Source organism: Hypanus sabinus, chromosome 9 (assembly GCF_030144855.1).
Source record: "Hypanus sabinus isolate sHypSab1 chromosome 9, sHypSab1.hap1, whole genome shotgun sequence".
Taxonomy (NCBI): Eukaryota; Metazoa; Chordata; class Chondrichthyes; order Myliobatiformes; family Dasyatidae; genus Hypanus; species Hypanus sabinus.
In genome coordinates this window covers 38,294,016-38,308,512 of record NC_082714.1, presented here as the reverse complement: position 1 = coordinate 38,308,512, position 14,497 = coordinate 38,294,016, and the positions used below count along the sequence as shown (strand labels likewise).

General features: G+C 38.0%; 1 protein-coding gene across 1 annotated transcript in view; it reads right to left on the bottom strand.

Moving 5' to 3' along the window:
* The window catches only part of foxk1 (forkhead box K1), a 157,339-nt gene that overhangs the window by 24,732 nt on the left and 118,110 nt on the right, over window positions 1–14,497 (bottom strand). Inside the window, exons 4-8 of the mRNA XM_059979486.1 lie at window positions 13,841–13,987; window positions 12,078–12,271; window positions 5,155–5,324; window positions 2,732–3,001; window positions 1,745–1,972 (exon numbers count right to left, since the gene is read on the bottom strand). Coding sequence (XP_059835469.1) covers window positions 1,745–1,972; window positions 2,732–3,001; window positions 5,155–5,324; window positions 12,078–12,271; window positions 13,841–13,987 — 1,009 coding nt within the window. The remainder of the gene's footprint in view (window positions 1–1,744; window positions 1,973–2,731; window positions 3,002–5,154; window positions 5,325–12,077; window positions 12,272–13,840; window positions 13,988–14,497) is intronic.

Here is a 14,497-nt window from a genome sequence, read left to right as displayed (position 1 = left end):
GCCTGATACCGGTATGAGCCTTTGTCTTTGTTCTGGGGATGAAGTCAAGCGCAGCCAAGTTACAGCGGGACCAGAGTCATTGGGAGGCAAGAGTAATAGACAGGGAGAGGCCTCCCCATATAGATATGAAAGATCCCAGAGAGTGTCTGAAACTGAAGTAGTACATGATGGGGTAAGGAGGTCTCAGAGTCAGGAAACGCCCAGATAGGCTGGCCTATGTGCACCGAGGGGAACAGAGTGTTGCGCCTTTCCCCTTAATGAGATAAGCCACTGCCATTTACACATGGATCAGAGGTCTTGACATCACAAAATTCCTTTGAAATTTTGTGTTATTCCTGAAGGGGTGATAAATTAACTCGTCATGAGGACATGGTTTATGGTGTGGTGGGGGGGGGGGGGGGGGGGAAGAGAGAGAGAGAAGAGTGTAAGAGAGCAACAGAGATAAAGGTTTCATTGCCAATGTTGTAGGGTAGCTCATGTAATAGTTTTTCCGTAGAAGCAATGCTTGGGTTATTGTTAGAGGTGACAGGTGCTTAGGAAATGTGGGCCATCTAATCAGGAGAGAAGGCTGAGAAGCGGGGTTTTTTTTGTGCCTGACACTGGTGTGAGCCTTTGTCTTTGTTCAACAGGAGATGGGGAAGTTCTGGAGAGAAGCGGTCTTTACTAACTCTTTAGTTAATATTCATAAACATATTTCCTTTAATTATATGCACTGGGCGGTCTGTTATTTCCTGCCAATGAGCTGTAACAAGGCAGAATATCACACAGCATTCACACAAACCGGGGCTTGGGTAGGGGAGACATCCCAATCTCATAGATTTGGCAACACCAGAGTGTGTACACTCTAGATGAAAAAGGCAGGAGAAAGGTGGGTTTCTCACCGCTGTGTTAGGAGACTGCCAGCGAGGGCTAACAAGCTGTTTCCTGAGGCATCCAGGAAGAAAGGGAGTTCATCTGTAAAAACAAGTTACCTCTCAAGTCCCTTTTAAATCTCTCCCTTCTTATACAAGTACTGCAATATAATATCTCAACTCGTAAACTCGATGCCCTGACTGATGAAGGCCAAGATGCTAAACACTATCTTCACACCCTGTCTGCTTGCAGGGCTGCTTTCCTCCTTTTTTTCCATTACATTCATCTATCCCCTTAGTTACCTGCCATTCATCGCATAAATCCTATTCTGGCTTAACTGTCCAAAATGCATAATTTCATGCTTATCTAAATTGAAATCCATTTGCCATTTCTTAGTCCATCTCCCTAATCGATCAAGATGCCTTTGCAATTTATAACCTGCTCACTATCAAAAAGACCCCTTACTTAGTATCTGAAGTAAACTTGCTAATCATGCCATGTATGTTCATACCCAAGGAATTTACTTACATGATAAACAAAGGTCCTTACACTGATTGCTGTTGCACCCACTAGTTACAGGCCTCCAACTGGAGAATCAACCTTCAACCATCACTCTCTGCTTCTTATCCTCAAGCCAATTCTGCATCTACCTTGCTAGCTTCCCTTGACTCCTAACCTTCCAGATCAGTCTGCTATGCAGGACGATGTCAAAGACCTTTCTAAAGTCCATCTGGACAACACCTACTGCCCAACCTTCACCTGTCCCCTTAGTTACCTCTTGGAAAAACTCCAAAACATTCATCAGACATGACCTCCGATACTCAAAACCTTGCTGATCAGAAATATTCTATGTTATAAACATCATATATAGCAAATGACTAAAAGCACCTACTGTAAGTATTTCCTTGAAGGCTTGTCACAGGAACAGCATGTTTGCCATTTTGAGTTACTGTTTTTACTGGAAGTTGATGCTGCCCCATGGAAGCTGCTGGTGCTTGTTGCAAGATGGTGACCATCTGTCCAGGTACAGGTTGTGACATCTGGCTGCTAACTGTCTGAATGACCCGACTGCCAGAAGGTACATTAGTAAAAGTCATAAGGGATTTGTCATCTAGGACTCCTGTAAACACAGTTCAAGTAGAAAATCTATTTTCATCCACAGTCTTCAATATATATCTTGCATTCACATTATGAGGTAAAGTAGTGAATTTGACGTTAAGACAGACTGATTTAATATCAAATGAATATGGCATATATTGACGAATCTACATGTTAAGAGTATGGAATTACTTCTGTGAAGATGGTCAGAATTTTGAATATTAAGACAGGGATGGATATTACATTAGTGAGTGATCAGTGAAAACATGTGTGCTACCAAGTAATTTAGCAGGCGCTGAGGGTAGAGCAGGAATAACATTGAACACATGAGCTTTCAGCGCATGATACTGTGCTGACCTTTTAAACCAAAAGATTAATCTAATGCTTCCCACCTGCATAGCCCTCCATTTTAACAGCTTTCCCCTCATCTGACATGATGCAGAGTTGCATAAGTTGCATTTCTTTTTGTAATAATCAACAATCAAGTCAGATAATTCATGTAGTTCTTTGGCCTCTCTGTTTTGATGTGCATTTTCTGTATGTGTCATGGATTTCACCTGATTTTACAGGATAATTTCATTGAGTACAGGCTGAGGATCATGCAATTCAAAATTGGATACTATACTGCCATCACTGGCATAATAATGTTACATGACAGATGTTAGCGCATAGGATTTTTGTCAAGTAAATGGAAGTTTAAAATGTTATTTTATGAACAAGCAGTTTTGGCAAACAAACATTAAAGGCTGTGTTTATGTAAACCAAATCCATAAATAATCACCTTTCTGGTCATTGGAACCATCTTGTCTAATCTGTCCACTTCCAACATGGCTCTGACTGGTTAGAATATAGCCATTTGAGGAGTTAGCTGACGTTGTTACCACTCTCACCATGGTTACAGTAGGAGCCTGCTGAAGTACGTGAATGGCATGTCCAGAAGATTGTTGGGAAGTTATTAGAGAAGCAGGCATATAGGCCACAGATTTTGTTACAACACCAGGTGGCTGGGGGGGAACTGCCATTATAACGGGCTGACCACTAACTGGGGAACCTAGGAAACAAAATGCCATCAGATTCAACATTTTCACATACTACAGAACATTTATGTTATAGCCATAGAAATAATTTCCCTTATTGTTCTACAACGCAAAATATTCAACCATTTACTTTTTTTCCTTACTTTCATTTTAAAAAGGAACACTTTAATCTTCTCAGAATCAGTTAGTACTTATAGGAGCACACTGGAGTCATCGATGCTGTCATCTACTTGCTGAACAGAGCCTACTGGATAAGCAGGGCAGGATCACGTTTTTTGATTTCTCAAGTGTCATCAATACTATACAGCCATTATTGCTGGGGGGAAAAGCTCTGTTCAATGCTGGTTGGCACTTCCATTGTATCTTGGACTACCTGACTGGTCGACCACAGTTCGTACGACTTCAGAGCTGTCTGTCAGGCATGGCTATAAGCAGCTCTGGGGCCCCACAGGGGAACAAACTGGCTCCCTTCCTGTTTACCCTGTATACCTTCAGATACAACCCGAGTCACGTCATCTGCAAAAATTCCCTCGATGACCCAGCAGTAGTTGGGTGTATAAAAAAATGACAGGAGGATGAACACAGGGCCCTGGTGGAGGACTTTGTCAAATGGTGCAAGATGAATCATCTATAGCTCAACATCAGTAAGATGGTGATGGACTCCAGGAAGACCAAACTTGTTACTATTGATGGTGAGGACCTACAAGTACCTGGGCGTGCACCTGGCTGACAGACTTGAGTGCAGCACCAACAGAGGCTGTGTACAAGAAGGGCCAGAGTCACCTCTACTTCCAGAGGAAGTAGGCCTCTCCTTCACATGTTCTACCAGTTCGTTTTCACCAGTACAATCTTCTATGTGGTGGTGTGCTGGAGCAATGACATCAACATGGGTGATGCCAACAGGCTTAATAAACTGATTAGAAAGGCTGGCTCTGTTAAAGGAGTTAAACCAGACACACTAGAGGCTGTGGTAGAACAAAGGACCCTATGGAAAATCCTGGCAATTCTGGAGAATTGTTTTTCACCCTCTGCATGCCACCTTGGCTGTAAAGAGCAGCACTTTTAGTAAAAGATGAAGACAACTGCACTGCTCCAAAGAGCACTATATGAGGTCATTCTTACTCTCGGGCAATAGGCTCTATAATGAGTCAACCTACAGCTGGGGAAGGGATGACACCCTCCTGTTAGACTGTGGTAAATTTTTTTATTCTTTCATACTTCTCTTCTAATATTTGTACATCTGTGCACCTGTAATGCTACTATGACACTGTAATTTCATTTAGGATCAATATGTTATCTAGCTATCTTATCTAACATGAAATTTCTTCTGCATTTACACATTTTTAATATAAAATCATTAGCATCGAAATAGACAGAATGACCACTAACTGTGCAATTGCTCTTTTGATCCTTCGCAGGCTCTGCATTATTAAGATAGCTTTCCCAATATTTCTTCCTGGATAAATTGGAATTTATTCCAATTAAATAGTGGATTAATTTGAAATAATCACCTCTGATTCCCAGTATGTCCAGTATACTATTTCTAAGTTATTTGAGAGGCAGACATTTAGACCATAGATTTTGTTGCAACACTGATGGCTGGGGAGAGTGGGTGGAGTGTAACTATTTCCCAACATGGAATCAAATTGCAATCCCTGAGCAGTAAAACCATCCAGTATATGGAATCTGAACGGGGTGCCGCAGTTGTGCTGCTATTACAGCCAAGGACATTCTGGAGTTTGGAGTTCAGCCCCGGTGTTGTCTGTAAGGAGTTCATGTGTTCTACCACACATGTTGGCTTCTCCGGGTGCTCCGGTTTCTTCCCACAGTCCAAAGGCACACCAGTTACTATGTTAATTGGTCATTGTAAATTGTTCTGTGATTAAGCTACTGTTAAATAGGGCGAGTTATGGGTGGTGCGGCTTGTTGGACCAAAACGGCCTCTTCCGCGCTGTATCTCTAAATAAAACATAATGAAATAAAAGGGAAGAGAAATTTTTAAAAAAACGAGAAAAGAATAAAATATAAAGTGTACAATGGACATTTAAACCTAATGTCTAACAAATGAAAGAGTTTAAGTGTGTGAGATTGTGCTCTGGGTTATGCAATCAAATAAATAATTTAATGCGGCAGATCCCCAAGGGCCGATGTAAAGAGGAATAGTTACCTGGTGCACTTTGAGAGTAACGAACCTCTGGCACTGATGCCAGTTTGGAACTTGTGAAATCATGGTCATGTGAGACAGGCGACCCTTCACGAGACAAGCATTCAGGTGTCTGCAACCCACTTGAATGAGGAGAAAGAAGTCCTGGATGGCTAGGAGATGCAGGGGCACTCCTGAAATATTAAAATATAGTTTATATAATGATCACTTTATATAACACAGGTATGCTTCCATAAGAGATTCTATCTGGATGAATGTGCACCCAGAGTTTATCTTTTTGATAGCTGTAATGAGAAGAAAGTCTCTGAGCTTTGACATTTGTGTCTTTTCACACAGTACAGTTACTTTATGCATTGAATTTGTGTGAATTTCTTGTAAATGCTTGACTAGACATCCACACAGATAGCAGCATTTAATTTCAAAAGACAAGGCCACTAAATCTGTACCTGTAAATATTATCAATACCTCATAAAGTAAATGTCCATGGAAAGCAATGAGTTTGGAAAAAAGTAAATAATATCCAATGGGAAAATAAAAGCACCCTGATGTTCTACCAAATTGATATTGTTTTACACACCTGGAGAACTAATTGAAAAATATCAAACACTGACAAAATGTCTATTTTTATTGAATGATGAGCATTGCTTTTCAAAACACCATGGCAACTCTAATTACTATGATTTAAAACCAGGTGACTGCATTAGGAGAAATAATCTTTAAAATACAGCTTGATACTTCATAATATTGACAATGATAACTTGAACTAACTACAAATTTTGATACCTATTCCACAGCACATTTTGTATTTATCTATATGGCTCCTTGAGAATTGTAAGCATCTCAAAATAGGCACATGGAGGGCCAGTTTTGGTACTCAAATCATTGTATTGAACAAGACTCTGCATGCACAAGAGATTTTAGGAAATTTACCCTCTTGCTGGAGTATACCAAAATACTAATATTAAAAATTAATTTCTTACAATTGATCTCTGAGGAATGCAATGGTAGAAAGAATCACAAACCTGAATGAAAAAAGTGAGTCAATTCATTTGGCTTTTACTAGCAAAAACACATGGTTGATTCACTACAAAGTTCATTAACTTCACTGATTCAACATGCTGAAGCCACAACACATTGAAACTTTCTTCTTTAGGCATCAAGATCACAGAGTAGTATTATATAATTGGAAAAAGTTGGTAATCTAATGAACATCTTTTGCAAATCTTGATTGAGATACAGGGGTCCCCTGCTTTACGCCACTTCACTTTTACAAAATACCTACATTAGTAACCTGTTTTCGCATTACAAAGAGGATTCTTGCTTTTACAAAAATTTTCCCCATATAAATTCTTCACCTCACGTCATTTCAGCTTAAGAAAGGTTTCATAGGAACGCTCTACCTTTGAAGGGGGGGGGGGCACCAGTATTGTGATTTTCCTTTACAAACCATTAATATTATTTATGAGGGAAAGTTTCAACAAATCAATTGCATTGGAGCTTGGTTCACCTCCGTTAAGTGTTAATAATGTAGATAACTGTGGTTACTAGTGAAGTGAATACCCTTGCACTAGAAATGTAACATTTATCTTTGATGTTATAAGCTTTTTAAGTACATTTTTGAGAGTAGAATGGCTCAGAGAATTTCAAATCAAACTAAGGTTTAATCAAGTACAGATTGAAAATACACTATTGCAACTAACTCAATGAACAAAGTACAAAAGAATAATAACAATCAGAGCATTGAAATTTAAAGAAATCTGCTGGATGCAATTATGGAAGCAGAGTGTGACAGAAATAAAAATGTTTAAAGATATATAGAAGAGTGAAGATGAACCACGAGGCAAGTTTATAACAGGGGAGCAGTGAGGGCAGTGCAGCAGAAGAGAGAAAATAAATGTGAGACATTTTCAAAGGAAACAAAGAATATGTGGCAACAAGAAGTATCAAAATAGCACCAAACACCAGACAAAGTGGAGAACTAATGATAAGATAAAGTAAAATAGAGGAAAAGGTCAAGAGCGAGATGAGTTAAATGTCGACGATGAACATGATGGAACCTGGTGTGAACTGGGCTGGACAAATCAGGGCCAAAGCTGGACACCATAATAGGAGAACAATAATGTCAGAAATTTAATAGACCATCAAGAACTATCCTGCCTTTACTAAATAGATTTACTAAATTAATTAGTAGACGATTAAGCCTGCTTACCAGTTAGAATGTGCTCCTAAGAACGAATGTACTCCTGGAGTCAGCACTGAAATAGATCATTACAGCATACAGATGCATTGCTCTCAGCAACACTGTGCTAAAATATGTTCAAACATTTTAAAATAGAAAGGAAATATATATGCACATATCCTTAATTTTTCACAAGGTCAGACATGTCTTGATTCAGTAGACACAATAACTGAGAGGTAACATCTGTCAAAGTAAATAAATGCAAAGCAGTGGGTACAGAACAAGAGAACAACTGTTCACTTTATATAGCTCTTCTGGTGTTAACAAGCATTTATTTACTTATTTTTTCACACCAATTCCTGTGGGATAGCTTTCGTATGCTCTATGTCATCTATGTTTGGTGGCAGCTGAGATGGAGCATTTGTATCACCTCCTGATTGTGATGCATTATTTCTTTTCATAATTAGAATTCTGGCATAATACAGATCATCTGTTCTTGTTCAATGAGGAGTGTAGAAGAAACTTCCCATTACATTTGAGGACGATGGCTGATAATGAGAGGTGCAGTATGGGAACCTAACTTGGGTCTCCTGTTACAAAACTGAAGCTACAATTCTCAAGGATGCAAAAGTAATCTAAAAATAATCATATCACAAAGTTAAATCTAAGGCTTGAGTGGAATCAAATGATTTAAGGTAGAAGATGATTTCCCCCGAAAACATAACCATAAAAATAATCTGTTGAACAAATTTAGAGTTAAAAATTAAAGATTAGCTTTTTTATTTTTCAGATGTACATTGAAACTTCAATACAGTGAAATGTGTCATTTTGTGTCAAATAGAATCAGTAAGGATTGAGGATTGTGCTCTACAGCCTGTTAAGTATCACCATAATTCTGCATGCCCTCAACTTACTAACCTAACCCAAATGTCTTTGGAATGTGGGAGGAAAGCAGTAACACTTTGAAACCCATGCAGTCGTGGGGAAAACATACTACCTCTTTTACTGGCAGTTGAAGGAATTAAACCCGACTGGTGATTGTCTGCACTGTAAAGTGATTCTCTAACCACTACACTACCATTCCTATTTTACGAATGCTCTAAATTATACAATTCAGTGTTTGAGTGGTGGAGATATGGGCAAGTTTATGGATTTAACAGTGCTGGTTTTTGTCAATGCTTGAAATACAATTCTCTCTAACTACACTGGAACTCCAAACCAGGAATGCAAGGGTCTAGCTTTCAGGATATTAATTCTTCTAAAATGCCATAAAAATACTGAACCCCATAATTTATGATTAGTCTTGTTCTCCAACTGGCTCTTTTTTAATTGAAGACAAACTGAGCCTTGAATTTATTTAGAAACAGAAGAAAAATCTGCAAATGCTGGAAATCCAAGCCACACACATATAATGCTGGAGGAAGTCAGCAGGCTAGACCGCATCTATGAAAAGGTGTACAGTCGATGTTTCAGACTGAGACCCTTTGGCAGGACTGGAGAAGTAAAACTCCAGTCAGAATGGGGTTATGTCTGCCAGAAAAAAAAAGGGATACCCCTGAGGCCACTTATTTTAGTTCCAAGTCCCATTCCCAAATGTCTATCCATGGCCTCCTCTACTGCTATGATGAGGTTACACACAGGTTGGAAGAACAAACCCTTATACCCCATCTAGTTAGCCTCCAACCTGATGGCATGAACATCAATCTCTCGAACTTCCAGTAATGGCCCAAACTCCCCTCCCCTTCAACATCTCCCATCCCCTTTTCCCTCTTCTCACCATATCTCCTTGTCTGTCCATCGCCTCCCACTGGTGCTTCTCCCGTTCCATGGTCTTCTGTCTCTTTCACCAGTCAACTTCCCAGCTCTTTACTTCATCCCCCCTACTTCAAGTTTCACCTATCACCTTGCGTTTCTCTCCCCTCCTCCCACCTTTTAACTCTATTCCTCAGCATTTTTTCCTCCAGTCCTGCCAAAGGCTCTCGGCCTGAAACTTCCACTGCACTCTTTTCCATAGATGCTGCCTAGCCTGCTGAGTTCCTCCACCATTTTGTGTGTTGCTTGAATTTACTTAATTGAAGTAGTGGGGATAAAGAGAGAACACAGGATCCAGAATATGATCTTCTGTATATAGTTCCAATAGAATTAATCAGTTAAATTGGGTTTAAAGTTTTCATTTAATCCACAGCTAAAATATTCTTTTGTTAAATATTATTCCGGCATATCTCCTAAAAAAAATCCTGGCATCATGCCTGAAAAGTTCTGCCTAAATTTAAGATTATATTTCCTTGCTCCAGATTTGCATCAAGAGAAATGTCAATTTTTATCTATCAATCAATCAATCATTAATTGTCATAACTACTTCATTTAGGTCTCCCCTTAAAAGCTCTAATCTCAAGAATACAATTAGAAATGTAGAGATTGTATGCACCGACAGTAATAACAAAAATAAACTAAGTTACTTGAGGGTTTTCATTCATTCAAAATATTGGAACCTATGACACAAAAAACATGTAATCCCATCCTTCTGTGGCTTAGCAGCATTACAAACTGATAATTATCAATCGATGTACATTCTAAAAATACAATAACTAACAACCACGGCTACTCATACAGTAAGCAAAGATCCAGGTCAAAGCTTGACAGAAATACTAAACTGTTCATTGATTTTTTTTTCCCCGCTTTGGTACGCACCCCCTATTTAGTATCTATTTACACACTTGGACTTCTTTCTGAAAATCTGCAGACACAGACTCCTAATCCATCATTCTTTTGTGCTAGAGTTCTGAAGATTGCCCCCAAGCATGTTAAAAATGTTGGACAAAATTGGCCTGTCATTGCAAGACTATAATCTTTTAAAAAATATGATATAAAATGAGGCACAAAATTATTGCAATAAACAGGTATTAATTTCGTGCTAATCATGAAGATGCAAAGAAGAATTTTCCAGATGAAACTAACATCAACACTATCTCATAGAAATTTGATTAAACAAAATATCTGAACAACTGTCCAAAAAAATAGAATTTCTGGTAAGCTAGAAGAAAACAAAACAAAGTCTTTTATCAACAAGGAGAATTTCAATGGTATATTATTTATGATGGGGATCAGTTCATCAAAATGGAAAAGGGAAACGAGTAATTTGTAAAGAACAAAATTGGTTTATCAGATTTAAAATTGTATTTCTTTCTGCAATCTAAACATTGACCCATCAATCATTTTATTCTGGCACGCTACTCAAGCCAAGAAGGGAACTGAAAAATTAGCAGAGTCAGTATTAGCTTTTAAAGCACATCTTTAGTAACATATAATTATGGCAGGGCAAAATATACATAACCATGAATCCTTTGTTTTTATTAAATGTTGAGCTCCTATTTAAATTTTCTGTTGCAAGAAACACAACATTACAATCCTCAAAAAAATTTTTAAGTACAATGGGCCATGAATGCGATCGTCTACTGCCGGCAGTCTTGCCTAGGAACAGCAAAACAATAGCATACGTACTACAGCTTTGCACTAATGTTCTACTTCCAGGCGTAAGGTAACTGAAGTCATGTTCCACTAACAATCTCCTTTGATTTTTCTTTTATTTCCAGACAAGTACAGGGCAACAACAGTGAACTAGAACAAGATTGGAGACCAACAACAATTTTACATCCAAATTAATGAAACTGGAATCTATTTTTATGTCGTTTGAATCAATACATCTTGAGCCAACTGAAGAATCAAGGCAGCAAGAAAGCTACAAAAAAAAAGCTAGAATGTACCAAAAAGAATACAAGTTAAATGAAAATCTACATTTCAGTACTACTATCACTTTTACCAGGCACAGGCCAGAAAACAAAGGATGCGTAACAATTACACGTATATCACGAAGTATGACACCTCCAACAATCAACCGTCTCAATATTATGTTAAAATGTCAAACTAATCACATGATTATCTCGGAGTTTGGCTGAAATACAGTTATTTCTGCTTCAATTGGAAGAGATGCCAATCAAAGAGAACTGAAGCCTTGCTTTCAAATGAGAATGAGCATAAACACAACTGTACAACATCCTTATCTATCCAACCTGCTCTTTCACACTTTCAATGAGAAGGGTAAAACAATCACATCCTTCACAGTGGTGTTCAGTGAAAAAATCAATACAGTAATAATTACAGTAGGAACAAGGGAAAACACTTACTCAGCTCTGCACACAGCCAGAGGACAGCACAAGGGAAAAAGAAGGCAAAAATTGTCAGCACCACTGCACCATGTTTTGTCCTTTTACGAGAGCATTTGGGATTATTGGAGATACCACAATGCATTTGGGATTATCTATCCCTCAGCAGCTGAGAATTTTGGAAGAGTATTCCAAATAATAAAGCATTGATATTTGCATCTGCTACAAAACAGGTTATGTGCATTGGAGAAGCTGCAGTACTTTCTACAGCGTTCTGTACAGTCAAGTCTATCTTTATACCAAAGCATTCCTCAGCTCGATCTTGCTCCTATCACAATTTGCACTGTAAAAAGATATAGGTATGCACATGGCCTCTCCATGTTACCATAGTTTCTCTTGGGTGCACATAATTAATTTGAAAGGACTATTCAAAATAGTCAACCCCAGCACTAATCAATGTTTTTTTTTACATATAAAATCAAAATTGTTCAAGACATACTGTGAACTTATTCAAAAGTATTTCACAATTTAAAATCAGCATTATGTCCATAACACTCAAAATGCAAAATGGTATGGCTTCCAACCTGGATGAGATGGGTCCAAAAGGCGTCCTAAAACAAGAGACTCCTCTCTGCCTGCGTTTTCGGAATGCCTGCTCCACTAATTTTATCTCTGATGATGGGTCAATTCTCCAAAACGACCCTTTGCCGGGTTCTTCCTGTGACCGTGGTACTTTGATAAAGTACCGATTTAAAGAAAGGTTGTGCCGAATTGAATTCTGTCTCAGCAAGGAAAAATTAAGAATACAGAATGTTTAACTGCAATTAAATATACACACCAATTAACTGAACAGAGCACAAGAACTCAAGATCACATCCAGCTCAATTAACAGAAATTATTTTAGTTGTATGCGTAGGTAATCACAAGACAATTTAACTTCCTAGTCAAGAAATTTAACAGATCAAACAGCATAAAAATAGGCCTATCAGTGTCAAGCCAATGCAAGCCAATATCCAATGAATCCTGTTCCCCGTTCTTAGTCCACAGCCCTACAAACATTTCTTTTTTAGGTATACATTTAATTTCTAAACATGCATCACATGGTGGGGCACATATTAAGAACAATTTATTAAATGAATTTCCTGTAGCGCATTGTCATATCCTTTTGACATTTGAAGTAGAATATGCACCCATTGTATAGACTACTTCTGAAGTGCAGCTTTTCATTAAGCTCACATACTGAATGACTGCTACAGCTCAATTCAAACACACATCCTGCCTTGCTCCTATCACAATTTGCACTGTAAGAAGATATTAGGTATGCACATGGCCTCTCCATGTTACTGTAGTTTCTCTTAGGTGCACATAATTAAACATTTGAAAGGACTATTCAAAATAGTCAAGTATGTAATATATACATACTTGTGGATGTCTGCATAGTTGTCTGATCACAAGGCAATGCCAAAAATCTTAGACGTTCTATTACTTCGCCTGATGATTGGAATCTTAAGTTTTTGAGATTTGTTACCTTTATCCATATAATTTTAGTTTATCCTTTTAAAAATATTTCAACCCTTTTATTCAGAAATAATCTTAGTTTTATATATGCTGAATAATTTGGTCATGTTCTAAAATGTTTGCCACAAAGCACATTTTGTATGTCTTAGAAATAGCAAATAGATACCAAAAGAATTTTTAATCCATCATTGAGAATTCAGCTAAAAACTGTCAAAGAAACACAATTTCTGAGAATCTCACATTTTTTTACTCAGTCTATGACTGCTAAGAAATATTTTAAGCATTAAATCAAAAAAGTATTTTGAAAACTTTTTAATTTAGTTTTGCATTCCTATGTTCCATTCTTGCAGGCTTCAAGACAGAAGAAAGATTCCTGATAAGAGAGGCATGTTTGTTTCTTGGCAGCAGTTAACACTCTCCCTCTATCTCAGTGATCAGCACATTGTAATACCTAGATAGGTAGAATGATGTCTTCTTGTTAAAAGCTCCAAGGGCTCAATTCAGAATTAACTTTAAATTTTCCGAGCTTAGTATGAAACTCAGCAAACTTCCCTTATTCATTGAAATTTTTATATATATAGTAGCAATAGCTCACACCTTTTTCAACAACTGCCTCACAATTTAAGCAGTCATGATCTCTGTCTTACTTTTGATCCCCAGTGCTGCATTTTAATTACCGTAATTTAAAGATGACTTAGCAGCTAATTAGACAATTCCGAAGTTTGGCTAATCTGGTAGAATCTTTTAACATCACTCATAGGATGATCAAGTTGTATTAAGAAATGATTTACCCTCACTTGTAATTTTCTACCCCAGTGAGTACACCCACCTGCCATCCTTTGTCAGCTGTCCTGTAGTAAGGGTAATGCTTTGTGATGTGTGCATAGATGCCGCTTAGTGTTAATTGTTTATCTTGAGCAGATGATATGGCTTGCACAATCAGCTGTGCGTAGGAGTAGGGGGGCTTTGAATCATCCTGTACAAAACAAATACAATAAAAACTGATTATGGTCAGACTGAAACAAAACATTGTTATTTTCAATTAAGAGACATGAGAGCGCAGATGCTGTTTAATAAGATGCCATCGCCACCACCATGCACATTTTCAGGGATCATGATTTCCATGACTCCACTCACTAAACTGTTCCCATAAACCATGGACTCAACAAATCAGTTTCTCGTCATGTATTGCTTATTTATTTATTTTTTCTCTATCGGTTTGTATTTGCATATTGGTGGTCTCTGTCCTATTTGGGACAGTCTTTCATTGATTCCATTATGTTTCTTTGTAGAATTTACTGTGATTGCCTATAAGAAATCGCATGGTTGTATGTGGTGACATATATATACTTTGAACTTTGACGGAGTTAACCCTCTGGTTCAAGAGCCTAATGGTTGATGTGTAATAACTATTTCTGAAACTGGTGTGGGTCCTGAGAACCCTGTATCTTCTTCCTGATGGCAGCAGTGAGAAGACAGTAAGATC